At 48.2% G+C, this 27,903-nt stretch overlaps 9 protein-coding genes across 9 annotated transcripts; 4 read left to right on the forward strand and 5 right to left on the reverse strand.

The window, feature by feature from the left end:
- Positions 1–1,854: 1,854 nt before the first annotated feature.
- On the forward strand, positions 1,855–3,384 carry N7503_011457 (class I SAM-dependent methyltransferase; the record flags this gene model as incomplete). The annotated part of the gene is made up of 9 exons (XM_057071003.1): positions 1,855–1,871; positions 1,930–1,959; positions 2,009–2,050; positions 2,096–2,168; positions 2,229–2,269; positions 2,321–2,346; positions 2,396–2,582; positions 2,639–3,067; positions 3,117–3,384. The coding sequence occupies 9 exons, from the start codon at positions 1,855–1,857 to the stop codon at positions 3,382–3,384; spliced, it is 1,113 nt and encodes a 370-aa protein (XP_056917614.1).
- Positions 3,385–11,380: 7,996 nt separating this feature from the next.
- Positions 11,381–12,653, reverse strand: N7503_011458 (uncharacterized protein; the record flags this gene model as incomplete). Its single annotated transcript, XM_057071004.1, has 3 exons — positions 11,381–12,281; positions 12,368–12,436; positions 12,523–12,653. The coding sequence occupies 3 exons, from the start codon at positions 12,651–12,653 to the stop codon at positions 11,381–11,383; spliced, it is 1,101 nt and encodes a 366-aa protein (XP_056917615.1).
- Positions 12,654–13,900: 1,247 nt separating this feature from the next.
- Positions 13,901–15,148, reverse strand: N7503_011459 (3-beta hydroxysteroid dehydrogenase/isomerase; the record flags this gene model as incomplete). Its single annotated transcript, XM_057071005.1, has 2 exons — positions 13,901–14,602; positions 14,675–15,148. Coding segments are annotated over 2 exons (1,176 nt in total), but the record flags the coding sequence as incomplete, so codon positions are not given.
- A 492-nt stretch (positions 15,149–15,640) lies between these two features.
- On the reverse strand, positions 15,641–16,153 carry N7503_011460 (mitochondrial 37S ribosomal protein uS8m; the record flags this gene model as incomplete). Its single annotated transcript, XM_057071006.1, has 1 exon — positions 15,641–16,153. One exon carries the CDS (start codon positions 16,151–16,153, stop codon positions 15,641–15,643), a length of 513 nt encoding a protein of 170 aa, XP_056917617.1.
- A 547-nt stretch (positions 16,154–16,700) lies between these two features.
- N7503_011461 (uncharacterized protein) lies at positions 16,701–18,274 on the forward strand (the record flags this gene model as incomplete). Its single annotated transcript, XM_057071007.1, has 2 exons — positions 16,701–16,738; positions 16,816–18,274. 2 exons carry the CDS (start codon positions 16,701–16,703, stop codon positions 18,272–18,274), a joined length of 1,497 nt encoding a protein of 498 aa, XP_056917618.1.
- A 591-nt stretch (positions 18,275–18,865) lies between these two features.
- N7503_011462 (uncharacterized protein) lies at positions 18,866–20,887 on the reverse strand (the record flags this gene model as incomplete). Its single annotated transcript, XM_057071008.1, has 1 exon — positions 18,866–20,887. The coding sequence occupies one exon, from the start codon at positions 20,885–20,887 to the stop codon at positions 18,866–18,868; it is 2,022 nt and encodes a 673-aa protein (XP_056917619.1).
- A 1,117-nt stretch (positions 20,888–22,004) lies between these two features.
- On the forward strand, positions 22,005–23,483 carry N7503_011463 (Zn(II)2Cys6 transcription factor; the record flags this gene model as incomplete). Its single annotated transcript, XM_057071009.1, has 2 exons — positions 22,005–22,061; positions 22,110–23,483. 2 exons carry the CDS (start codon positions 22,005–22,007, stop codon positions 23,481–23,483), a joined length of 1,431 nt encoding a protein of 476 aa, XP_056917620.1.
- Positions 23,484–23,600: 117 nt separating this feature from the next.
- Positions 23,601–24,568, reverse strand: N7503_011464 (uncharacterized protein; the record flags this gene model as incomplete). Its single annotated transcript, XM_057071010.1, has 3 exons — positions 23,601–24,093; positions 24,154–24,249; positions 24,345–24,568. The coding sequence occupies 3 exons, from the start codon at positions 24,566–24,568 to the stop codon at positions 23,601–23,603; spliced, it is 813 nt and encodes a 270-aa protein (XP_056917621.1).
- Positions 24,569–25,973: 1,405 nt separating this feature from the next.
- lysB (homoisocitrate dehydrogenase lysB) lies at positions 25,974–27,284 on the forward strand (the record flags this gene model as incomplete). Its single annotated transcript, XM_057071011.1, has 4 exons — positions 25,974–26,004; positions 26,073–26,113; positions 26,185–26,354; positions 26,441–27,284. 4 exons carry the CDS (start codon positions 25,974–25,976, stop codon positions 27,282–27,284), a joined length of 1,086 nt encoding a protein of 361 aa, XP_056917622.1.
- Positions 27,285–27,903: the final 619 nt, after the last annotated feature.

Here is a 27,903-nt window from a genome sequence, read left to right on the forward strand (position 1 = left end):
CCAAGCCCGGTGAATTCTGCAATAGATCAAGTGCTAAAAGCGTGCCAAATAACCATGCAAAATACAGCTTTTCTAGCTCGAGAAAACCAGCTTCTACGTGCTAGAAACGAGAAAATCAAGCAGAAAAAAGCAAGATCTAATCGGCAGATAGCTCGCCCAGAAGGCGTATCCGTGGCAGAGCTTCGAGAGCTAGCTCAACGTGCTCCAGAAGCTCCAGAAGCACCAATTCAACCCCCATCAACCGGTCAATCTCAAGCACAAGAACCACGCCAGCGAGCTCCACCAAAGTGTTCGAATTGTGGAATTCGGGGGCATAAGATCACACATTGTTCAAATTTAGTTAAATAGCTTGCATATCAAATATTACGCTGTTTTGATCATATTACGTTGGATTGAATTATCAATATTTGATGGGGTGGCCCGGCCGAGCGGGATGGCTCGCTTAGGGGTGAAATACGTTAATCCATTATGTAAGCACATTCTGTGATCATTATGTAAGCAAAAGAAAGTGTAACCTCATTGCTTGCAAGGGTTAGTAAGTCAACTGGCTGATGTAGTTACGAACATTCCTTTGGACTTTCATTTATTGAGTGCAGAGCATATGTGTACCATGAAAGTTCATTTTCTTTTGCAGTCCTTTTCTGACCTGTTGTTATAAGGTTAAAATCGAGAAATTACTTATACTTGAAGTAATTACGCGCGACCGTGGAAATAATAGCCGGGAGCGTATCACTGGGCTCAAAGTACGTTGCATGCAGCACAGGGAAAGCTACAGCTGGCTAGACCAAACTATTGGTCTGGGGAACGCATCATGGTTCCAAGTCTTTGGGATTTCGGAGCCAATCTGGCCCGTATTATTCTCGGTGCATGATCGGTCAAGCCCAAAAGCAAAGTTGGACTAATCATTATCAATGCGCATCATCATGTTCCCCCCCTTCTTCCCCTTTCAAGGAGATATCCACATACTGCCGGGTGGTTCTCTGAAATTAAGTTCCCTGTAGAAGATCTCTAGAGAACAATGGGCCGGGGTACTTAATAGACTCCGTACCGGAAGGCAAGGATCTTTCCAAGGTTAGTGGAAGAAGAAACATTAACGCTGGCCGTTTTCGGCAGGCGTCCCAGACTGTCGGGTCCCCTGGGCTCCAACTTTCTAGGATAGCACCTCTAACCTTCAGCCTTTTCCCGAATTCTTGCCTCCAGGATCACATATCCACAAATCAGTGATCCTCAGTACCCCACCAGGATCCGAAATACCCTCCCCGTAGATTAAAGCCCTGCACACACCACCTGTTCAGAGCTTTTCGTAGCCTCACTGTAACAACGGTGTCATCGCAGCGCCTATTTCAAGCTAAATCAAGGAATGATCACCCTTCCCGTGTCCTCTTTGCCTCCGAACAAGCGCAACACTTTAATCGCCAGAGGTAAGCTAATCTTTTGACCCACCGTCTCCAAACTCTCGGGTCGGGGTTCACTGAGGTGATATAACCCCGCCTCATCACCTTCAAACATCACCCTTGGTTTTTTTTCTCTCTCTCCTATTTCTTCTACTTCGGGATCGGAAACTCGCGGTACAACTCGACGGGATGAAGAGAGAAAGTTCCTCCACTGTGGAGGCAGATAATTCCATTCTTGTCGTAAGTGGGGGCTAAAATGGAGAACCGACCGTGCTTCCCGCTGCTTATTTCCACGTTCTACAGGACCCTAGCTTCCAAGCTATAAAAGGCAAGGCAAATTATGATGATATTCACTCGTAGGTGCTTGCGATCCTGCTGTTGACGGTGACAACCGACCTAATCTGCCTTTTTACGACTTAGAGAGACATACTCTCTGGCTTCTTCGATATACCGGGGGGTGATGGAAAATGGTCGACGGTATTTTGACAGCCACCGCTCCAAATTATGGAATCGTTGCTCATTCTTCTACGTTTAGGTATCAAACTATGCGCGAAGGCGAATACTGGTAAAGGCGACCCCCTATGAACTAAGAATAGGAGCGCTAACTTCATCAGGGGTCCGGCGGACGACCAGCATTTTGAGGCGCTCGAAGCAGGGTAAGTACTCCGTTCGTCTGACACATCACGTGCTGACTACGGTAGATATTTATCACAACTAGTCATGGACTCTGAATCCCCAAACGCTTTATTCCAGTCTCCCGTTGAGAATCCTCAGGTAACATCATCATTGGAAATATAACCTCTGAATTGGAGTACTGATCTACTTATGGTACAGAATGTTCTTGATATTGGTACAGGTCGAGGGACCTGGGCAATGTAAGCGGGTTCAAGTGGGATGGAGTGAGACTCACTAATAGTATTCAATAGTGATATGGCAGATATGTTCCCTAGCGGTAATCTCTCCACTCAATCTTTGTGGTGAAATATGCTGACCCTTGCTAGCTATGATCCGCGGAGTCGATCTTTTTCCACCACCGGTTGACTGGATGCCTCCAAATTGCGTCTTAGAGGTAGACGATGTTCTTCAAGAATGGACATGGCGCGAGTCGTTTGATTTCATTCACATGAGCATCATGCTAGGTGCTTTTTCCACCGATGAATGGGAGAGAGTCTACAAGCAATGCTACGAGTAAGATTTCTCTCTTTATAAGTCGAGATAGACAATTCAATAACAGCGACCTTCAGCAACTTAACACCCGGAGGCTGGATTGAGCAATTCGAAGGTGCCTGCCATATAATGTCGGATGATGGCAGTTTACCCGAAGACAGCATTCTCGCAAGTTGGGGAGATAATCTCATTGCTGCCTCAAACAAATCAGGACGTCCGATGGGCACCCTCGATACCATGCGAGAGCAGATTGAAAAGGCCGGCTTCATCGACGTACACGAAAAAGTGTACAAATGGCCAATCGGAGGCTGGGCAAAAGACCCAGTGCTGAAAGAGGCAGGGAGACTAAATTCCACAATGTGGAAGTCCGGTATGGAGGGGTGGGCCATGTATCTGCTCACACGATACGGTACTCCCAAGCCGTGGTCAAAACAGGAAGTTCAGGTTCTAGTGGCGAAGGCTCGAGCTGAAGTGAAAAACCCGGCCCATCACATTTACATCCTCGCGTAAGCTCGAACACAACATGCTTAAGTGACACAACTGACTTATTTACAGGCGACGTATCTGGGCACGGAAGCCAACAAGTGAAGAGTTGGCAAAGGAAACCAATGTCACATCAGAGTCTACAAAAATTGCGCAACGACCTCCCCACAGGACTCCGACGCCTGTCGCCGAGTCCTCCATAGGCAGCAAATCTAGGTCTCCGTCACTGGAGAGGCCAACCCATGCGACTCCTCCTTATCTCGAAAGTTCACCTGAGCTCGAAAAGTCATCTGCCACAGACGGAACATCTACCCGTGGGTCCTCGCCTCAAAAAACATGATTTGTTTAATAAATTGGAACCGGATATCTTGGGTTGGGCGATCATCTATTAGCGCAGGCGCTACTGCATACCTATCAGTTATTTTTCATGCGGCGTCAACAGCCTTGAAATATGCAAGAAGGCGTACATCAATGTTTGGATACATCGAATTCAAGCTATATGTTCGAATCTTGGAAATAATGCATTCTGGCGGCTTCTCGTACTTCCATGCTTTGCAAACGATCGAATCATCTCATGCCAGCGATTTGTCCCTACAACCTTTGGTATTGGCCTTGGTGCAATGCCACGAGGTGTAAATAAACGGACATCTAGTATATGGAATATAAAGACTCGTTCTAATTCTGCTTAAAACCTAGTCTTATTATAAGGAGAATTGTTAATTGATCACCAACTCTGAAAACCAACGGTATTAGGCAAGGCGCGCTATTCAATATTCCGAGTAGTAATTTTATAGTATGGATTCTCAGGTACCTACCGGTTCACACTAGGCCACCCTAGAATGTGACGGTTATTAAGAACTGATACCCACTGAGCCGGTGCCTGTTATGGCTATATCCGCGCTCGAGTGAAACATTATATGGCAATTTGACCTGAACCAAGCGAGGTCATATGGCCTTTAAAGCCTGGTTTATAGGGAACTATAGCGTTCTATATGAATGATAAACACTGCATCACACATACGTGTTTAATGAGGTGTCTAACCGACACTCCATGATGTTCAATTGACAGTACCTTTTCCAAGGTTGCTGCAGGCCTAGGCAAAATTGAATAGATCTGATCAATAACCTTGAGAGCTCAATTGAGAATATTGACAATAATTGAACTGGAACGACTAGATATGAGGAAATGATGGCTCAATCGGCGCATGGGTAATCTTGGAATGCAGTGGGATCGTGGTTTGATGGATACTCATCGATAGAATATCATATCATTCCAATAGACTATAGATAGCTGGAGGGAAGAAAGATCGATGTCATGATGACCTCTATCTATCTTTATGTCCAGAGATTCCATAGTGTTCCACTTGGCGACTTATTTTGGATTTTGATGTCGTGATGACCTCCAAAAGTGGTTGTCTCCTTGAGACATAGCCTAGGATCCGGGTAATCTTATTTTTGCCTCTACCTCAATAGACCCCTCAGACCCTTTGATTTGACATCTTTAATAGCCGCAATGAGCCTTGAGTCTCTAGATCCTGATTTTACCCGCGCACAAACTCCTTCAGACGTTGCCTCCGAGAACTGGCTCTGTTTTTGCATATCTTGTGGGAAGGCGATTGGAGGGAAGAATCCTGGGAATCAAAATTGTTGGATGAGATATTATCGCGCACGTGGGTCTTCGCTCCATTACTGTATTCTGGGATGCTGTATCTAACCTCCATAATACATTTAGTTTATCTGACTGAGAGGGGTACTAAGCTAGGAGGTGTTAATTCGACTGAATATAGTTGGGCAGAGGAAGAATTGTTCGGCTTCCCTGACGAGACTGCTGAAAAGCTTGGCCCTTGGTACCCAATGACCCAGGCAAGACCATTAAGGCTCTTCCGTTCCATGAAGAATGTTGGATATTCCTGAGTCAGCAATTTCAGAAAATAATCAATTTCGATCGGCTTTTTGAAGTTTGTAAGAATATCCCTCCTTCAGGCAGACTTTTTAACGGTGAGTTAACTTTCAAGAACCCGTTTTCTGAGTGGCTCAAATCCAAAAATAACATAGTCGAAGAGATTGTTCTACACTCAACCTGCCAGAAAATGAAAATCCCCCTTCGAAACGTCCTGTTGTACGAGGACTTCGAAGTGCCAAGAACCGACTCGAGCTTCCAAAGGAACGGAAAAGAAAGCGAAAATATGTCGATGGCTCTAGTTCTGACTGTTTCAGCTTTCTTCCTTCGGAGATACGGACCAAAATTGCATTTAAGGTACCTACATCAGACTTTCTCAGTCTGAGACTTTTATCTCGATCAATGGCGGAAGTCTTTGAAGACCAATCGTTTTGGAAGTCAAGACTTTCACCATGTGGAGACCGTAGATTCCTTTATTCCCTGCTACCAGACGCTCAATCAGCCCACTCAACACAGCACAGAAGCCCTAAACGAGAGCAGGATTGGCGAATGATCTATCGGTGTACTAATAAAGCAAAAAAGGTCCGCGTGGTACGCCTCTTTGGGAGAAGCGACGTCAGTGGAGAAACAATCGATGGTTAAGACAAAGGTACACAATGATAAAGCCGTCTGATGACTATAAAGACTTCATCGGCGACACATCCTGGAGAATCATATCGACAAAGTTAAGATGTGACAGAAATCGTGAATAAGAAACCCAAAGCAGTTTATGTGATCGATGCTGGGTGGAACACAACCCTTTCACCCAAGTGGTTCCACTATATGGTTCAGTCGTTAGCTTGGTCATATATATACGGTACGAAGGAGCAGACACCTATATAACTGGAATTGGTCTACTGAAAAAGAATTTGAACGAGCCAGAGTGGACTTTGGGGTATCGACTACCGGATGAATATATGATAGTAGACATTTATGGCAAAAACCTTAAGGGGTTTACGATCGCCGCGGGTGAAGCTGGAATTCATGCGATACGACCTATCTTCAGCAACGGTCCTGGCAATTGGAGTGGTAGTCCAATTGCTGGAGATATACAGGCTTCAAAAAATCTTATCGTGAGCAAGGTATCCGGGCGATGTCGGGGAAGTTGGATGTAAGTCATCTCTGCCTATGATAGATAATAGGTTTTGCTTAGGCATAATATTGAAATGCTAAGCCAGTATTGCAAAATGATTGGATTTGCGATAGCATGAAATATAAAGTATCGATCTGAGTAAATTTGAAGTATATGGCCATGCTCTAAATAACTCACCACGTAGGATAAGATTTCATTCGAACAGGAATTACAGTAACACTTCAATCCTAGGTAAAAGGCGCCCACTTGGTGGGCGTCACTCTAGAATCCCATTCACATTAGACTAGCAATCGCATAATCAGGCCTGGGGATAGCCTTGTAAGGGTAACAAGCCCTGGAGCTATGTGTCGGGTTATACTGGATTATATTGCCACTCTGGACTTTGAATTGTCACTGCACCGTATTTAATAGCATTAATTTGGTAACAAAGCTCGTTACCTGCTCCTCTTACCGTTGCGGGATTTGGTACCCGCCAATGGGATGCCATACGCCCCACCAGAAACATTCTCTCAATTTCCGATTGGAATGGGAACCAAAAAAAAAAAACCGGCAAAAAAGATGACCAGACTGGGGCTCGATCCCAGGACCTTATCGGTGTTAACGATACGTGATAACCAACTACACCATCCGGCCAATTGATATTAGAGGATTGATTTCATTTTACAAGTACAAAGAGCAAAGCAGTGAGAATTTGCTAGCAAATACAAAAAGCCGCTAAACCTTTTTGCGTAATTCACAGGGTATCAACGATACCGAATAACCAACTACACCATCCGGTCAGTGATATATACCGAATACAATATTATAGCATTACATTCTAATCTCCAACCCTGGGGAATGCGACATTTCCAGACAGATGGAATTAATTGCCAGGAATGTGCCAATTACAAGATAGGGCGTCTCATTCTATCTCTTGAGCCACGCCAACAACGTGGAAGCTTTGTATCACAGACTTTCGCGCTCTACAAGCTGCACGGGCTTTTACTGCGCACTAAGTGACGCCGCGATTCTCATCTACATCTGGTCTTCGCTGTTCTGTCCATCATAATGTGAATATGCGGAAATGGACTTTCATTTCGTGTTGATTTTTCCGGTCGAGGGTCACCAGGTTCATCTGAGTAAATCCAGATCTCAAAGGCTGGAAAATAAATCGTACTTCTGTCATGAAGTCTAACGAGAGGACCGGAGACATAAATGCATCTATAACATGGCTTGAAGTTTTAAACAATGCTCATTAATAATGTCAGCGACTATAGCGGAATACATGGACAAATTCTGACGTAATAATCAGGATATCGATCAAAACCGATGGTATGTCAGTTTCTGAGGTGGCCGTCATTATACTAGTGCACATGATCTTGTCACCTCGTTTTAAAACCCGCTTGTAGCTACGTTACTGATCTGCAGCCCGGTGCCCCATAATAACATTAAGTGCTCTTTGTATCCACTATAGAACAGGTGGCTCTCTTGGGACATCTTTCTGCATGCGTTATACATGCAGGTAAGGGGCCAACAAGACACGTCAAACGTGCATTTTTGAAGAGGAATGATCCACCGATGACACCTACTCCATTATACTGTTTATCGATGCGGAAGCGACAGTTCAGCAAGGCCAGATGCGAGCTGTAATTGGATCACGACTGCTTCAGCATCTCTTCGATTTTGGCAAAAATTACCAACTTTGGAACAACGACACTATCTACGCCAGCTTGGTCGGAATGAGTAGATACCCAGGTAGACATTCAGGTGAGCCATCACAATTTGTCTCGATGATTATCAAGTCTGCCCAGGTGGTTATCCAACACACATTTCTCTTAGATCTGCCACTGGCAGGTATGACCATATATATATCCATACAAGACCCAACCAAAACCTTAACATAATTTCTCAAACACGAGATTATTCATCGAAACCTACGCCACAGCACATCGAATACCTGATATGCAGTGATACACATCTAATGCAGTTTTAAAATCATTGCGCGCAAGCGAATACTGACTAGATCAGTCGTCGAAAATCCACGGAGCCTTTAGACTAGACCATTTACGGCTTCGGTAGTCCTTGGATCCACAATGTGGATGGCAGAAGAAGTCTTGGTTCATAACGCCAAAATCTCCACCTCCTGATATCAATTGGCCGGATGGTGTAGTTGGTTATCACGTATCGTTAACACCGATAAGGTCCTGGGATCGAGCCCCAGTCTGGTCATCTTTTTTTTGCTTTCTCTTTTTCTTTTGAAAAAGTGGTTGCTTTGACGCTCTTTTTGTTGCTTGGGCAGAATATTAAACTTTTTTTTGTGCGTGTAACGCGTTTCTCACCGCCAAATTTGAACATGTCCAAAAGACAGCAGCCTTGACCGCCTTCTATGACCAGGCAGTGTGACAATTGAACTACCCAAAAGTTAGTTGTAGGCAAGGCACACTATTCGAAACGTGGAGTAAGAATACTGAATACATACCCACATTACCAAGGTCAGGCTACGATAAGATTGGAAGATGGTTAAGAAGTAATTGAGTCTTAGTATTGAACTTTTAGTGCACAATCCAGCTTGAATGAAGCTTTATCTTGCTTGTTGACTAGAATCAAGCAATGCCATATGCTCAATGATATCTCAGAGATATTGTATAGTAGCGGGTTGTCTAAGCTGTTCCTATCGTGCTACGCTAAATGTGCTTGGTGAATATCCGCGAGTCAAGCAATAAGATCGTGGAGGTGTAATCAATTTCAAAGACTACTGCAGATCAGCTGCACTAGAGTATAGGCAGTTCCTGGATTTAAAGAATTAGTCCAAGATCGTGGAGATTTCTTACCCAAGATATGAGCAAGGTCTCTTTCATCACACCAACATGACTGAACACCAGTATGGCAGCTCCTTGAGAGGCTCATCTCCAATATCCCGAGGACGGTGGACTTCGAACATCTCTGCAGTTTCGCGTTCCACAGCCGTGTAAAGAGGAAAGGAGTTCAGGCAGAAGCGTAAGCTCCCTCCTGTATGTAGAATTGTCATCTCCAGAAAAGATGTTGGTCCTCTGCGCTCGAATAAGCGACTTCCAAAGTCCTGTGATTTGAAATCTGTCAATACTGCCCCAAATTGTGCTTTCCTTCTTCGCCCTCCATGTTCCTGTATACCGGTATCTATAGTGCGATGTGAATTGAAAAACGACGACGATTTTGAAAACCCACAGCCAGGGCATTGATAAAGGCATCGGACTAGGAAAAGCTCGTTAGTTTGGTCGAGACCAGGGAGCTCAAGCTTTGTGGGACATACCCATGCACTTCCAAGATTTACATCAATCTCCAAGTGGGTGATCTCAGTGCACTCAATGTCTGTTATTCTTGACCTGGCCGCTGATTTGTTTGAGGAGGGTTTGGTTTTCATTTTCGTGTGGCCGAAACAAAGTGACTTTAGCCCCTCTAAGAGGAATCAATCTCGCCAGAGAGAGGTCTCCGTCTGCTCGTCGATATGACAACCACTCAGGGAGAGACTTTGCAGAGGTGAAAACGTCCAGTTCTTGGATGGAGTAAGTGGTTTAATCCTCGTAGTAGTTGGAGAATTTGCCACTCTATAGCCACTTTGGCGTCTATTCACCAATATCAACAGACTGTCAAGATTTGAATAAGCAGCAAACAGCTCCTCAAGATCCAATTCCTGTCGTTTGGGGCCTGTACCATGAGAAAGAGCCTTCAATGAGATACACATCGTGCTAACACCAGTCATAAGTACTTCTACTTGAATCCTGCCTTGCTCTCCGAGCAGATGAAGCTTTGGCTATCTATTGTGATTGCAAAATGCTTCGATAAGTCTTTTTGGCCATAGAAATTCATGATGAAAGCTATATAGTCCAAAATTCCAGTTAGAACAGTGTAGAAAGTCGTCTCGAGTAAGAGAGAAGTAAGAGAGAGGTAACGTACGAAAGATTTCCCAAATTAGGTAATTTCTTTAACAAGCGGACCAAAGGATGTTCGAGTCGTCCTAGCCTTTGGGTTCTTCCCATGCCTCCTGCATCGTGGATGGTAACATCACGAACAAGGGCCCTCAAACGCTCATTTCGATCTTCGAAAAAAGTTGATTGAAGAGGCTGAAGGATACTTCTTTCGCTTTATCTGGATCTCTAAGTTCACTTGAGAGGGCATTCCAGCTTATACCAGTTATTGATGTGCGCAGTATGACCGATAGGTACAACAATGGTTTAGCGAGACTCTCAAACGACCTGAAAACCGTGCAAGCATTTACCAGGTCACTTTGAGTCGGTAGCTGTATGATGTTTTGTAATGAAATAGTTTATGAAATAGAGCGTAGCTGAGCACGGGCACATCCACCTTGGAAAATAAGGTACCATAGCTCTGGTAGCAACTCTTGTGAACTCATGGTGTCGTTAGTGTTTTCTTGAGCGGATGAAAATATTCTACTTGCCAAGTCAAGTCAAGTGGTGGACAAAGGAGCATCATGAGTCTGTCAAAGGGAGAATAGTACATTCTTGTGCGGGGCTGAGTCAGGCTTGTGTTGAACCACTGAAACCCTGGCTTTCTTTTGCTGGCTTTTCTTTGTTGTCACCCATGATACGCGCTACGCGTAGCGTATGGAAATCTGGGTCTCGATCACCAAATCTTTATCGATGATTAGAAAGACAGGCAAAAAAAAGACGCCTAACTGGCGTCAAAGATAGTCATTTTCAGCGTCCAATTTACCCCTAGTCTTGGGGTGTAATACATGAAAGACATCAAAGCATAAACACATAAACACATAACTCAATGTATACGAGACAGCCAGCCCGAGAACAAAAGACAAAGACCTTGAAACATAATCGTCAAAGAGAACGCCGTAAACAAAAGATTTCCAAAGAAAAATGATTAACCAACCGAACAAATAGGTTTGGGGTAGATTCTGGCCTCCCTTCTCTTGACTGTCAAATGAGTGAGAGCTTGTGTAAGCTCAACAATTTGCAGTTGTTCCAGACATAGGTATGAGGTGCGCAAATGGGGTAGGCAGCGCAGAGTGGTTTCCGTCGTGGGCGTAGTTAATGTATTTGCTGAGCCAGGGTGGTTTCATGTCCCCAACCAGGGGGTAATCCCCGAACATGAAACAAATCCTGAGCCAGCAGGAAATCCTTGGGCCACGACATGGAGCCGTTACTTATGGTCCTCATGGAGTAATCGAGGCAATCCACGGAAATTTCGGGTCCTTCAAAGCAAAAATGAAAAACAGAAGCATGGCGGTCCAGGGAAATAGTAATCCACGGAAGGAAACATCCATGGGATTAAAGGTAATCAGGGTGATTAAGAAATGGCCATATTTCCAGGGGTTCAAGGGCTAGCAAATCTGACGCGGCGGCGTCGGTCATGAATCATCTTCTCCGTGTCCACATAAAGACGATCGAAGAACTGCATGGCGCTGGAATCCTTGAGGATTTTTGCAACCTGCGTTCCTGCGGAGATGAGCTGAAGCACGTTACGGTCATCCTTGACGGGTCGCGAGCTATGCTTGGCAGCATGACGCATCTCTAGGGAATTTTCCAAAACAGTGATGAGCTGCTTGATTTGGCCGTTGTGCAGAGTGTGTCGGGGGATCCGACGTCTAGTGGCAAGTCTTTTCAGAAGATGCACCCATTCATTCCACTCCCGGTCTGAAGGGACTTGAACGGGCCTCTTGTCCGTTTCCAGGGGAATGGGGAATTGATATCTTGCAAAAAACTCATAAGCTGATAGAGACAGACGGTCATTGACTTCATGCAAGATCTTGTCTTGTTCAGCAGCATCTAGGTTAGTGGGAAGCTGTGGTAGCTCTTCCTCTCGAGTGGGCACACTTCGAGACGAAGGAGGGTCCAGGATTTGATGGGGGCCATCGAATTCATCACCCCGGATGGAGGTTCGTCTCTGAGAAATGTACTGGGAACTTCCGCGGTTTGCATCCGCACCTCGCCGGTTGGCTCTTTCCACAATGTAAGTTGGGCTTTCCGGGGCAGTCAGGGGTCCAACATCCTGTCGCAGCGGCTCGTGGACAGGATGATTCCATTCTGGGTATACAGGGACCGGAGGCATGGAGTGCCCTGGAGGATAAGACAGGCGTCCCACGGGTTGATTCATCATATGGCCGTAGTTTTCCATGGGAGCTGAATTTCCTGGGTAGTAAGGGCGTGATTGTTCAAAGTCTACCATGAGTGGACGGTTGTCCCTGGCGCCGTATGGTCGAGGTGTCGATGGAGCCCTTTTACCGCTTAGCAAGAGTAATTAAGGCCAATGAAATGCCAAATTTGGGGAATGGATAGACCACTATACATGGCATAAAAGTACCTTTGCCGAGCATGAATGATGGGAGGGTTTCCCGGAGGTATATACATGGAGTTCTGAGCCATGTTGTTGCTGTCAAATTGTGAGCCAGTCATTCCCTCCAACAGACACGGAAGAAAAGATAGGATGAGGCAAGAATGGCATTTGTTTGTGCTGACCTGGGGCGAGACAGAAAGTCCAATTTACTGCTAACCGAACCCGCTCGAGATCGGATGTTTGCTGGTGTCGCAGATAGTGGCTGGAAGCTCACTGGAACAGCCGTCAAAGGGGGAGCAAAGGCTGGGACCATCGAGACAGAATGAGGGAACAATGGGAATGAACAAAAACTAAATAGTCGGGGCTGGTTGTAACTTATAGGGGAAAGCAAGATGCGTGAAATAAGTTGCAGAAAAAAATGAAAAGGGTTGGCGAATCCTTGGGTGTGAAGAAGCGCAGGGTGGCCAAATACCGAGTATTATATGTCCAGAAGACCTGGGTCGAATCTTTCTGGTAGGTGTGCCTGACGCCCGTTGCTGGACCGTGCTTTTACACACCCACAAGTGGATGGAGAGCCGCGCGAGAAGCATCAAGGCATCAAGCCCAGAGTGGGGAAAATAACATGGAAGACAATGCACCAGTGACCTTGGGCGATTATTCTCGACAGGGGCCAATTGCATAACATTGACAGGGAACACCCCCGGTGCCCCTGTGCCACACCGGTGTCTTTCCAGACAGGAATGTCGATCGATCGCGGTCGAAACCGGTGCGCCTTGCGCACTGATTTGACGGGGCATTACGACGCGGCTCTAGAATGGTTGGGGGAATCCGTATCCACACCGGGATGGGGATGGGTTTGAAATCCATAGCTCAGATCTTCACAAGCCCCGCTGCCTTCAAACCAACAGTAGGCCGCAGCACCTCACCTGGGTGCGACGATTGAACCGGGGGAACATCTTTGGGCAGCATGTTGGGCAGGACGGCATGGATCCGGCTCAGGCTCTCATTTCTAGTGGTTAGATGACGACTTGAAAGGCGCCGAGAGATGATCTGCAAGAACAAGATGAGTGAGCCTGACGGTGGAGGCGGAGCACATGAAATTCCCGTGACATTCATCGAGGGCACATTTTGACAACTTCGAAGAGCTTCGATTTCACCCGGGGATTGCGCATTGTGTAATTATTGGGCAGGTAAGTGTATTGTTGCCCAATCAACGCATGGACCAAGTTTTTGATTATCTCTGGTGGAGCGGCGATCAACCTGCGTTCTTTTTTTTATGGTTCAGTTTGATTACTTCGGCCGTGATCCGCTCGAAGTATAACCCGCTTTAGGGGCTTTAGCAGCCCAATGAACCGCCCAATGTCTTACATTTCCCATAGATCAGACTTGACATGACCGGCTTTCCCCATAATAGATGCAATCGGACCACTTGACCCCATCAAGTGGCAAATAATTTAGGCTAGAGCTAAGGAGCGCCTCTGAAGTCGATGGCTTCCATAATGATCTGGTTTAATTACCAAGGTGTCCAATCCTGATTGCGCAGAAAGTTAATGTCAATGTTCATGGATTCGTGTCCGATATCTTTGATCGATTTGGACAGGGATTTTTACTCCGATACGGCGAGCATAGTCCTGCGGATCCGAGGTAAGTCGCTGAATTTACCTTTGAACGATTTGAATCGATACCATCTGGTACGATGATATCTCGGCTTACCTCACAGCTCAAACGAATGGCATCCTCCATGCCAATGCGAGCCTCGTACCCCAATATCTTCCTTGCCTTATCGCCGCTAGCATACCGTATAGCACATGCATCTCGTACACTCCCTCGACTCAAGGTTGTGGTGGTCCCAGTCACCCAGGTGACGATTTCACAGACCAACCCTGCAAAGTACGCTAGCCATATCGGAATTCGGATCTCGAAGGGCGGGTTATGCCCGAAATGCGCCCATACCGCCAGGCATAAATCCCGAAAAGTGATGGGTTCATTGTTTTGGATAAAGAACGCCTCTCCGGCCGCTGTGCGGAAGGTCATCAAGTTCTCCACAGCTAGGACGTGCGAATCGGCGACGTTGCTCACATGAGTGACATCCCACAGATTATCTCCAGTGCCAATAATAAATGGAGTTTCGGACTTGGCAATGCATGCATGAATGGCTGGCACCAACTGATAGTCGCCTGGACCGCAAAGTACAGAGGGGCGTAGGGCACAGGTCGCCATTTTATCGCTTGATGCCTGGAGAACAAGAGCCTCCGCCGTAGCCTAGTTCTGGTCAGTTTCCCTTTTCCTTATCCAGAATGAAGAAATCACGGTATTCGGAAAGGGAGGAATTACCTTGGATTCACCATAGATGAGGGACGTTGGCGATGTGGGCCATCGCTCGTCAATGTTAACATAGGATGATCGCATGTCGTCCGTCACAGCACAACAGCTACTGGTATAAATGAATGCAACGGCCCCATTTTCTGTGGCTGCATCCAGCATATTCTGGGTACCCACGACGTTGACCTTCCACACCTCCTTCTCCAACCTTCGACCGAATCGGTCAGCCAGCGCCGGTACAATACCAGCCGTGTGGATCACTACATCCGGTTTGACCATCGTGAATGCCTTGGAAACCTCGGCCGCAGAGGACACATCGACTTGCATGCATGTAATCCCCTCTGGCAATGCATATGGTGGGCGTGGGGGGCTGCGGTCGATGACGGTGATGGCGCAACAGGGATGCTTTTCTGCCAGGGCATGCACCGTGGCGGAGCCAACAAACCCTGTACCCCCAGAGATGAGAATTTTTTCGATTTCAACATGTCCTTCAAATTACTGGGGTCCATGATGAGGTTGAGAGTGCAATGTTTGGATTCCTGGCACAGTGTGATACCCGAGAGGGATCGACGATGGGTGATTCGAAATTGTAGGCGTCACATCAACAAATGGATTGATGTTGACAATTTAATCAATCCTCTTGAGAACTTAATTGGAAAATTGAACAAGATCTAGACATGTTTTTTTCAAGTCGTTATCTATACACGGTGTTGCTCAGATGATCCACAACCACCTTGAGCAGAGCACAAGAAATGCGATACACGCAAACATCTAATATACAGATCCTCGACCGAGGTGAATTAACCAACAGTCGCGAAAGACGCGAAAGAAACGAGTCTTAAAAAGGAGACTCCGCTGCGACGAACCAAACAAACTCCAGAGTAAATGCAAAAAGAAAGACAAGACCAAGGTATCCTAGTACACACTCTCCCGCCTAGATAAGACGGATCCATCAACCGATTATAATTTCGGATGGACCTATAGCACGCGACAAAGGACCAAGCCTCCCATCTTCTTTTCCACACACTCGCGAGCCTCCATAATACCCTTGTCTGTGGAGAGGTAGAGACTCTCGCCGGGCGAACGCAGACCAGCAACGTGATGGGCCTCATCGCCGCGAACGATCCGTCGCAAGGACTCGACATCAAGAGTGATTCGTCGCTTGGGCTTGCTGACCATGCTGATCTTTCCAAGGACGGACTCGTTCTGCCAGTACTTCAGACCCAACCAGAGGCGTCTCGACGCAACGTTATCGCGGGTGATGGCCTCCACACCCTCAACCTCGTCGCTAGCTGTGGGGAATCCGAGAATAGGGTGTGTCGGGGGAGGAGTCGGGCCTCCGCGGACGACGGAGGAGATGTAGCCCGAGTTCTGCAAGGCCTGGCAGAGCTTCAGGTGGAGGTTGCTATTGGGGATGGAGGTAAGACCCAGGCGGGCCTTGGTAGCATTGTTCAGGTGGGAGCACACGGCGGCAAGGTTGACGAGAGACATTTTGGTTGATTGGCGTAGTAATTGAATTTGCGGAGGTCGTTGAACGGAGGAAGGAGGAAAAGTGCGGAGGACGCAAGTGGCAGTTCCCGGATGGTAGGGCTGGCGGAGAAGGCAATGAAACCGTGCCAAAGAGAATAGAATAGGAATGCAATGTAGGCAGCACCTCAATGTCTGGGCTGGAGGAAATCAATGCACACGAGGTCGACTTTGTCCGGAGTCCGCGATGTTTGAGTTGATCGCGATGGAAATTTTCGGAGAAAGAGTACTTCCGGCCGGCAACTCCAGTGTTGACCAGTTGACAAGTCAACAGTACTTGCCCCACTCATAGTTAGTAGATGTGATAGCCAAGTACTAGTGACCCATCACATCACACTAACTATAAGCGCCCAGCCAAACAGGGCGGCTCGAGGCCGCGTCTCACAGGCTCAAATGATGACCCCTCTATGCGCTATTAATTGATCTTTCTCTCTCTCGTAAAGTTCTGGTCTTTTGTTTCTTCGTACATCTCCCCTGCACTCTCACTCCGCACATCCAATTTAACGCAACCATGCCTCCACGACCGGGCGAGGAAATATTGGTGAACGTGTGAGTTGACTGACACTTCCCCGCGATCATAGTTTAGAAACAGACTGAGCTGATCCTAACTCTCTTGATTGCGATAGGTTAGCTGATATCCATTACTATTTCACTACACCGACCCCTAAACCTCTCTATCATCGATTTGAGAAAAGTTCCTATCTATACATCTACAAAGATCCTTCGCAAAATAAGGCAAGAATCGAGGTTGCCAATAATCCGGGTACATCAGACCAAGATGCATTCCAAGGCGCATTGGATAATGTCCACATATCACACTCTACACAATTTCCGACCTTATGCACCGTGACGGTGGACGGATACACCGGTGCACCTCAACAAGAAGCTTCCCAGTATGACTGGCGGCTCCCAAGCACAGATGGGCAAAATGACTTGATCCGTCTCAACACGCTAGATGTTTATTTCTGGACCTTGGACGACGCCAACCAATTCCTAGACTCAGCCGCCCATGTTCTGGCACATGCCCAACTGGAAACAGACCGGGAAAGCGCAGTTGAGCAGTCAGATCAGTCCCTAAGCTCTGTAGTCCAGCAGCTCGAGAACATTGCTGTTTCAGACCCCGCCTATCAGAATGGCCAAACCCCCGATTCAAGATTCAACCCACCACCCGTAGCAGCACCCACTGCCCAGGCCGCTCCAGCATCCCTCAATTTCCCTCCACCACCTCCAAGCGGCCCATCAACCGACCAGCACCAATCCTTTGCTCAACACCCGTCGTTCTCCCAAGAACGAGACTCACCGGTCTCCCCGATCACCCCAGAAGAAAGACAAGAGCCCGAGAATGTGACACCCGCACCACTCCCTTATAACCCAGCTGCACCCGCTGCACCAGAACCGATCAAGCATCGTGAGAAAACTCCACCTCCTCCAGAAGATGGTACAGGCCTCGCAGCGGCGGCAGCTGCAGATGCAGGTGTTCCATATACACCGCCACATCAAAGGGCCAACAGTGTCGGGATAAGCTCATTCGCACCTCCACCATCCTCAGCACTAAGCATGCAATATACGCAAACGGGATATGCATCTCCACCCCCAAGCGCAGGCTTAGTTCACCCAAACACATTCCCACTCTCTGGTCCTGGGGCGGGTTCCGCACTCCAAAGCCCTGTGCTCCCTTCATACCAGCAATCCTTCATGACTGGTCAACAGTTCCCTGGAGCCAGTGGCATGTCCTTTGCACCGCCACCGCAGGATCCTAATGCTCACCTGTTTGGCCAGCAGGGCCACACTACGCCGCAACAATCGCCGCCGCAACAGGCAGTGCACCAGCCTCCAGTTGGGCTCTCAAATTACTCGTACGATCAAGCACAGCCGCAGCCTGTGCAGCGGAGTGGATCAGAGTATGATATTCATAGTCAGGTTTACAGGCCTACGCATGAAGAGGTGCGTTCGCATGCGCAGAAGCATGTTCACAAGGCGATGAAGGCGCCTGGAGAGCGGCCGCATAAAATAGAGGACAAGGCGCATAAGATGGAGGGTGGGGTGAATCGGTTTTTGAAGAGGCTCGAGAAGAAGCTAGGCTAGGTGGTTCATTCCTGCTCCTGTCGCTTCCCATTTATTTGTTCTCTCAAGTTGTTCTTTCTTGTGCATAGTCTGGTATCTTTAAGCGGCTGAGCTGCTGGACGGCTCATGCAAGTCATGAATCAATGTGGCAGACACTACGAAAACCATTGTCCTCAGCAATTTCATGTTATATGATTCAAAGTGGAGAGAAAAATAGTTCTGAAAAAGTAACATTGACCTTGACCTGAATAAAAAGCCAATCACGCTTTGTTGATAAATGACAGAGAAATACAATATGCTCAACCCGAAGAATGCAATCAATCGCTTAATAAAACAGTATGCCCTCGATATCAGAGTACCAGAAAATGCAACCACGCGAGACACCCGAGGACACCAGAAAATCATCCAGATGCCATCTTGAAGGCCGGTAGAAACGAGGAGCCCTCTGGAGAGGAAAAGAAGAGAAATCTGACAACAAAGTGTGGGGAAATGGCCAAGGAAGAAGATCGAGCCATGTGTTCTGGTGGCGGAATTGTCAAATGTATTAGCACAAAGTTTATAATAGTGTCCCATAGAGTAAGAATGAATATGATGAGGGAAGATGTATGCATTTTAGTTGAGTGCAAGGCTGACAAAGTCAATGTCATCGACGTTTTGCTTGGCCTCAGCCGCAGGCTTCTCAGCAGAAACAGTAGGCTCCTCTGACTTGGTCGAAGGCTCAGCGAAGGTGACATCTTCAGCAGGTCCAGCGACCTTATCGTTGGACACAACGGCGGGGATTTCAGCTGTCTGGGAGACTTCAAGGACCTCGAGTTCTTCAGGGGTGATGTCCTCTTCAACGGCAGCAAGCTCATTCTCGGGGGTGGAGCCGGCAGGCGCCTGGGAGACTTCCTCAGGAGACTCCGTTGGGGCCTCGGCGGGTTCTTCAACACTAGCCTCCGCCGGTGCTTGGCCATCCTTGGACTGAACCTCGGCAGGATCCTCAATGGGAGCCTCCATGACTTCCTTGGCAACTGCCTGGGGGACTTGTTCAAGGGGAGTCTCTGTGGAAGGGTCCACAATGGTGGACTCGATTAGCTCACTGACAGATGCCACAACGGGTTCGAAGGCAACCTCCTGCTTGGATTCTTCGGCCAACTTCCCATCTTGAGTCGTGTTGGCTGTGGTCTCGGGTTTAGGGGTCTCGATAACAGCGTCCTTGGACTCGGCGACTTCAGACTCCTCCGGAATTACAGGAGTAGATTCTTCGACATTCTCTTTTTCACTCTCCGGCTCAGGCTGAGGGATCTTAACCTCCTCCTTTTCTTTCTTTGGGAGGGGTTCCTTGTTGGCTGCCTGGGACTTTTCAGTCTGGGGACGCAGAGCCGCAGGCTTGGCTTTGGGCTGTTGCGCACTGCGCTCAGGTGCCCGTACCATTGATGCCCGTGGAGGCTTGGTTGTGGTGCTCTTCTGGGGAGCTTTAGGCTCCGGTCGATCGTGGGTCTTACTGGCTGAGCTGGCCGTTGGGCGCATCATTCTCGCCAGGAACCCTTCGGTGGCCGGCTTGGGGCCAGCATCACTGGTCCGCGAGCTGGGCCGCTCTTGGGCAGGCTGAGGGGGAAGAGAAGAGCGAGATGATTGTCTGCGCACACCCGCTGTGGACCCCGCAGTAGGCCGTGTCTGGCCTGCTCCTGCAGCACTCTTGAGCGAAGATGGCTTCCTCGTGAGTGTTGAGGCGGTAGTGGTGGTTCGCCCAGTGGGAGGCGCCGCACTGCCTAGCCTTGCGACAGATGCTTGTGTTGGTGCAGTCATGGAAGCTGGCAGGCGAACAGGCCTAGTGGGTGATCGTGTGTGAGATTTGGCGCTGTTCGGGGGCGATGTTCTCAAAGGCTCCTGTGACGGTGTGGAACCCCGAACGGTCCGAGAAACGGTCTTCGTTGCAGGATTCAAGGAAGCGCGGCTCGGCTTATTAGCAAGGGTATTGGCGCGTTCCTTTGCGATTTCCCGGGAGCTTGCGGGTTTGGTGCTTGTGTTGGCAGGTTGTTTGGCCGCTGAGGCCAGGGAAGATATAGGCTTGGTATTTGGGATGTTGTTCCGTGTAGCATTGATAGTCGACGGACGCTTTGTGACTGTCTTATGAGCCGGCTGTTCCGATGTTCCACTGGCAGGTGCGACTGCGGATGCGGATGTTGAGGCAGGCGCGGCGGCACTCATCTCTGGCTTTACTGGACCCTTATTGTCGACAGCAGGTACGGTCTTTGATTGCGTCGTCGGAACAGAGGTTGGCCCTGGCAGGACAGGGCTGACCAATTGATCAAGGACACCCTTCTGACCATCATTTAGACTGCCAGGTGTGGGGGATGCCAAACTTTGCCGACGTGCCTCCACATCCTGCTCATTGATTTTGGGTCCGAACATTCCTGGGCTATCGCTCCGACCACTTGTCTTCCGTAGTGGTGAGCCTGGGTTTGACTGAACCACACCGTCAACTGTTACGAAGCTGGCGCGGACTTTCGAAAGCTGGCGGGACGATCCGGGGGTATCGGAGCTAACGGGAGATCTTCCACGCGAGGGCGGCGACGTGACTGAACTCGGGCTGTTCTCAAACTTGGCCAGCAGGCTTCGAACGCCGGGGTGGGCGTTGTTGTCCGACATTCTGGGGTATGGAATGTAGTCAGGGGGCATAGGCGCAATTGAGGGGCGGAGGAACGCGTCAGGAGCGCAGCTGGACGCGCGGGGAGAAGCAGGGAGAGCGACTGAATATAGGCCGTATGAGCCCCCTCCTGGGGTAGACAAGTCTCAATGAACACGGTGTTTTTCCAAGGAGTCAATGGAAGGGGAGAAGATGTGAAGAAGGGTCGATCAGGGAAAGCTAATGCACTAGTGACTGATTAGCGTATCCAATGGGGTGAAACAGCTCTGCGCCTTACAGTTCCTATACACCCCTCTCCTATTTTTTTGTTCTTTCAGGGGCATTTTTACTGTACTATGTATTATGTATTATGGTTATCGCCTGTCAAACTTATGTTTCAGATCATCTGTCTGTGACATGATCTCGTGCATTTCTCCTTTATTCATTCCTGCTCATCTCCGATCCCTCTCCGTGCGACTGCCTCGGCATATATGACTCTGTTCTCTGTTATGGAGAAACAAGTACCATTTCAGTTTGGTATTAGACACGTCTTTTATTTCTAGAACTCCTTACAGCAGGCAAAAGGAACGAAAGCCTACAAAGTTGGCCTCAGGCAGTAGGTAAACACCGATCGGCGTTCCAGCCTTTCCAAGGTTCATAGCTTCAGTCAAGACCATGGTTCGGGTTGATCCAGAGTATACTAGTAATAATAAAAACTTCATGCCATTCCAATGTTCTAGAATATTCCTGGAAGGATACAAAACCCACTAACTTACAGAGGACAGGTGTTAGCCAATGTCTCCCCACATCCAGGACATAGCTCCTTCTTAGTCCTACGTAAACAGTGGGGACCCGGTATGTGTGACATTTTGGTTTCATGCACCTATTTTGATGGGCCCAGCACATGGCAGATTGTGGCATTCCACCCCCGCAAGTCATAATGCAAAGTCAAATCAATAGATATAGCCCTGTAGATACAATGCGATCAAATGACTGTAAAACCCCTGCCCATTTCACGACTGATGATTACAGCCGGCACGGGCCGGCTCAACTAATTCCCGGAATTATATAAGCAGGTGGGGGAAATACGAGAGCATGGGAGGCTCTTTACTTCAAACTTATATTAAAAGATGACCAAAGATGGTCGGTGTGCCTCGCAGCAGTGGCTGTCGACTCTGTGTAAAGCGCCGGGTCAAGGTATGTGTGTTTGCGAAGAAGCCGACATCAAGACTAATGACGCCTCAGTGTGATGAACGTGCTCCAGGGTGTGCAAAGTGTGAGACATATGGTCAACCATGCCCTGGATATGACAAGGGCTTCAAATTTATCGCTGGGAAGCCTTACCGAACTCGGCGGCGCCCCCTTGGGATTAACAATGCAAGACCCAATGCCAGTCCCAGCTCGTCTAGCTCAAGCCCCACCATAGGGGAGTCTAGACCAGAGACCCAAGTGTTGGTCCAAAGGGAGATTCCGCCTACTTTGGTCTCGGTTGATGTGAATGTCTTACAGAGCATAGGAGCTCTTATTGAGGATTTCTCATCCCCACGTGTTTTGAAGGCCCCTAATTATGTAATGTCCAGCTGGTTCGAACTCCTTCCGTCCATTTATGGGGAGAGCCGAGCATTGGATGCAACAATTAAGTCATTCGCAGCGCATCATTTTGGTCGGGGCTTTCAAAACCAGGAAATGATCATATATGCTCGTTCCGCTTACGGCGAAGCATTGCACTGGCTCCGTAAGGCTTTGATGAACCCTTCAGAATCGCTTTCTTCGAATATATTTTGTGCCGTTGTGTTGTTGTGCATGTACGAGCTCTTTACGGATACTGAGGATCCGGAGTCGTGGATGAAGCACGCAAAGGGACTTGGTCAATTAGTGAAAGCTAGAGGACCAGAACGTTACTGCAACCAGCTTGATATCTCCTTGTTGAAGTCTGCACGGGGCCTGATAGTCATGCACTCGATGTTCGCAGGCGAAGATTGCTTCTTGGCCTCTGATGAATGGCATCACATGATGAGACAGCAGCATCTGGCTACGTTGCCTTTGGATTATCACAACTGCATCGAGGACTTCTTTGCCTACTTCACTCATTCTCCACGCATCGTACACAATCTTTACAGTTTGAGAGAGAAAAACCACTCGGATCCTGAAATTCTACAGGAGATATCACAGGCTTTGACTCAAGTACTGGACATGCAAAGCAAAATGACTTCCTGGTACGAGAAGTGGTCTCGAATCTCCTCTCCTCCGGTTGAGATTCCCTCTACGACGGGCGACCCTTTATACCCCAATATTCTGACCTATGCGGACTTACTTGATGCATCGATCTATTGCGGCTACTATGCTTACATGATCATTATTCACGAAGCCTTGAGAGCGTTTGGGTACCCAGGTCGCCAAGAGACCATAGTCTCTTACTTTCGCGATCAAATATGCAAGTCGATTGAATACACTGCATTTGGTGTACTAGGCCCCTATCGAATTGGATTCCCCGTGCGGGTTGCGATTGAGACTGCAGACGACGTGACAAGATCGTGGCTTCTAAGTCGCCTGCAAGAGTTTTCAAAGATCTACGCCGCAGCCAAACCAGAGAATTACAAGCCAATTGCAAATGCATAATTGAGAGAAACATACATGCAGCAACAACCGTCACAGAAGACTCTGAAGCATTTGTGATTCCAAAGCTATTCAATCACAACAGCCGGTCCAATGCCTGCCCACGGTGGAACCTCTAGATCAAGCCTGTTCAAAGTCATCAGCTACCACACGCCTCTTGCCATCAGTTGACCAAATTGGCTCTACAACTGCGCGGGCTGTTAGGAGCAAAGAGACAGTGATGATTTCCATGATCAATCCCATCCCCACCAAGACACCCACATCACCCGAGGCAAGACTGAACCTTGCGGGTCCATACTCCTGCAACAGGAAGTAGATGACTCGTACCCATAAAAATGGGAGAGCGAGGGAGACCAAAAGGACACCACGATGACCCTCCACGGGAAGGGTTGAGTGGGACTTCACTGCGAGCCAAGCAATAAGGCCAGTCACAAACGCAAAAGTCACGACCAGAACGACTGATCCAGCCTCTCCAAGGGGTTCTATCTCAATAATCCTGCCCACGACTCCGAGGACAATAGCAACAAAGACTGGGAAGCGGAATGCATGCAATGCGAAGCGCAAGGGTTTGGGGTGTTTCGATTGTCCGGGACCGAATTCTCCAGCTTGTCCACTACCACAGGAAATTGTCAGCATACATTTGCCCTGCTTTTGTGTAGAAGAGGTCACATACCATCGCAGAAGAACCAGACTGACTTCAAACATGAGAGGTGAAAGGCCCACGCTCTGCAAAGATATTTCCGCTGTGAGCATCGACTCGTCCGGGTTACTATGAGAAAGAACCATAGCCGATCCGACGATACGAACTGCCCATAAACAATTGCTTAGCCCCATAGCAGACGCGATAAATATGTCTTAACTTACTCATAGCTAGCAGGCCAACCATGCTCCACCCGGAGTAAAGGACACAGCGTGAGGGGGTGTTGGCGTTTGTTATGGTGCCAGTATTTCCATTCCTGCTTGTACCTCATGGGAAGCTGGACCAAGTGTATAGTGGAGAAGAGGATGATCTGTGCGATTGCAAAGCTGTGCAGTCCATTTGGAATGGAAGCATTTGCTGTCGCGCGGGACAAGAGATTTATAGTCATGTTGGCTGGAAAGCTGATGAGTGTTGTAGAGGACTTGTAGGCAGGTTCTCGAGAACAAAAAATCAGTCAGACAAGGTGATACTTCGTTTCAAAATCCCAGAGAACTGGAGAACTCTTCTCTTTAAATATTCTACGAGCGACTTCCTGGTGGTCCTCTATCGTATCCCGGGCCTCTTCGTACTGAACATGCGCGCTAAACCCAATTTGGTCAGTAACCGCGATGTAGGTCCACATGGGAAGGCATCAATTTCTAGTTATTGATAGGTTCCAACCCTATTCCCTGATGTGCCTTTCAAGCACTGGTGCTTCTTCTAATTTACCGAAAAGCCCCGGTTCAATAATGTTGTCTTGGCTCACGAACCCCATAGCATGAACCGGGTGCTTCTGAGCCGCTCTGATCATCGCTCACATTATAAGTACTGCAAACAACAAATGATGAGGGCGACATGATCTCTCGCATGCTTGAGTATGACTATCAAGTACTTGTGTAGTTCATTGAAAGTTTCTATAAGTTGAGGCGCAACCTTTGTGGCACTTGATTTGATTGGCGACCTCATGCAGAGTAATGCCTTGACCTATTGAAAGAGCCTTGATTGTAAAAAGTTGGTACCACGGTTCTTTGAAGCTTTTGCAGCCTCTAATTTCTTGTTGCTAAGCTCGGCTTTTTACTCGATTTTTTCTTTCTTTTTCCCGCTTTTGGAAGTCTGAGATCCATGGTGTCCCGGGTGAAGGGGGCGATGTAGAACGTCAAAGAAAGAAGATACTGAAGTATGTATATGCCTCAACGGAGGGTCATCGACCTCGGGCAGCCAATCACTCTGAAAGAGCCTCACTGTATGTAGGGGCTGATTCAAGTTGAGCCTGAACCAAGCTTGCTCACAAAAGCGGCCGCGACTACTACATAGAATGGGAGATCACCACCGGTCAAAGAAGCTAGCTGACTTGAACTCTCAAAATGTCTAGATCAACCACAGAATGCATATTTCGTGCCTAAGTCAGCGAAGGGGGAAAAACAAGATAAAAATCAGCATGTAGAATAGAAGTGGCGCAGATCAACCTAGATCTAAAGCTCGCGACATCAGTCCTTTTTAGGCAATGATCGACATCCGAGAATTATTATTTGCTTCATAGTTTTACTATGTTCGACTAAGTGACGACAAGTGGGGGCTATTACATTCTGTGATTGCTATCTGTATACGAAGTCCGAAATAAAATCAAAAAGTCTCATATTTTTCCTCCTTGATACACCTCTCCTTCCATATGTACAACTGTGCCCGATGGCGTTATACTCCCGACGTACGGACCCCGGAGTGGGATCAATGATCACCCGGCTCCGCATACAAAAAGACAAAGCTCCGATGACGGCCATTTCTCGAAATCAGGAAGCAACCCTGAACAATTCACAATGGCTGCTGCTGCTCGTACTCTTCGCATTGGTAAGACCTATTCTGGTGGTTGGAGTTCTGTCTGTCGTCGAATTGAAGCTAATCGGCGCCCCGCATAGGTCTCATCCCCGGTGACGGCATCGGACGGGAGGTGATCCCGGTACGTTCTCGCATGAGCACGACCAAATCAGAACCAATCCACTAACCATAGTCTCAATTGCTTGGAAATAGGCTGGTCGTCGTGTCCTGGAGTCTCTTCCCTCGTCTCTGGGCCTGAAGTTCAGCTTCGTCGACCTCGAGGCTGGTTTCGATACCTTCCAGCGCACCGGTTCCGCTCTGCCAGATAAGACTGTCGACACTCTCAAGAAGGAGTGCGATGGTGCTCTCTTCGGTGCTGTCAGGTAAATATGTCCGCTGGAATTTCCCTTGTGATCGGGCATGTACCCATTGCGCTGGAGGAACATGCTAACAATGACTCATCCCTTAGCTCCCCGAGCACCAAGGTCGCCGGCTACTCTTCCCCCATTGTTGCCCTGCGCAAGAAGCTCGACCTGTACGCCAATGTGCGTCCCGTCAAGACCACTGCCGGCAGCAGCAACGGCAAGCCCATTGACCTCGTCATTGTCCGTGAGAACACCGAGGACCTGTACGTGAAGGAGGAGCAGACCAAGGATACCCCCGAGGGTAAGGTCGCTGAGGCCATTAAGCGTATCTCCGAGCGTGCCTCTTACCGTATTTCCAACATTGCCGGTGAGATCGCTCTCCGCCGCCAGAACATTCGTTCCACCTCCGGTGTGGCCTCGGTCCACTCCTCTCCCATGGTCACCATCACCCACAAGTCCAACGTGCTGTCCCAGACCGACGGTCTGTTCCGTGAGACTGCTCGCCGCGCTCTCGCTGCTGAGAAGTTCTCCTCCGTGAATGTCGAGGAGCAGATTGTCGACTCCATGGTCTACAAGCTCTTCCGCCAGCCCGAGTACTACGATGTCATTGTTGCTCCTAACCTGTACGGTGACATTCTGTCCGACGGTGCCGCCGCCCTTGTTGGCAGTCTGGGTCTTGTTCCCAGCGCCAACGTTGGTGATGGCTTCGCTATTGGTGAGCCTTGCCACGGCAGTGCTCCTGACATTGAGGGCCAGGGTATTGCCAACCCCATTGCTACTCTGCGCAGTGTTGCTCTGATGCTGGAGTTCCTTGGTGAGGAGGCTGCTGCCGCTAAGATCTACGCTGCTGTTGACGGCAACCTGGATGCGGCTCAGTTCCTGTCTCCTGATATGGGTGGCAAGGCTACCACTCAGCAGGTTCTGGACGACGTCCTGAAGCGCCTGTAAGGGGTTAGTTGTGTATAGATGATGTTGTGCTTGGGGTAAAGGCTCAAAAAATTTGTTCGAATTTGCGTGTATACTCAATGAATATCCCATTATGTGAATCTTCCAATACATGTAGATTCTATATCAAGTCCGATTATAGACGGCAAGCTGTCATGGGCATAAATCTGGATAATCGGGGGAGGACTGGCTTGCTATGATAATTGATGGTAATAGTCAAGTCGTCGAAGTCGTACCCCAAAACCAGACCGTGGCTGTTGTCATCTGGACCTCGAGAGTGAAAGAGAAAGTCGATAAATAATGTCCCGAAAAGGTGATCATACCATTTCCCAGTTTCCACGACGTATGGTTCCCACCACTTGTCTTACTCGCCGTGTTTGAACATGAAGATTCGGGACTTCAATGACCTCTTTTTTTTTTTTTTTTTCTTCTTCATGTTATCCTTTCAGTTTCCACTACTCCTGCTTCGAACTGCTCCGCCCCTCCGCCCCTCTCATGTATGAAAACTTGAACCACAAACCTCCATCGCGATGACATTTTTTCCATTGTCAGTTCTGATCGTTGAAATTTGCTGGGAAGTGAGGGCAAATCGAAGAATTCAGGAGGGTTTACATGAGATGCA

This window comes from Penicillium pulvis (genome assembly GCF_028828015.1).
Source record: "Penicillium pulvis strain IBT 33274 chromosome Unknown scaffold_8_segment0_segment0, whole genome shotgun sequence".
Lineage (NCBI taxonomy): Eukaryota > Fungi > Ascomycota > Eurotiomycetes > Eurotiales > Aspergillaceae > Penicillium > Penicillium pulvis.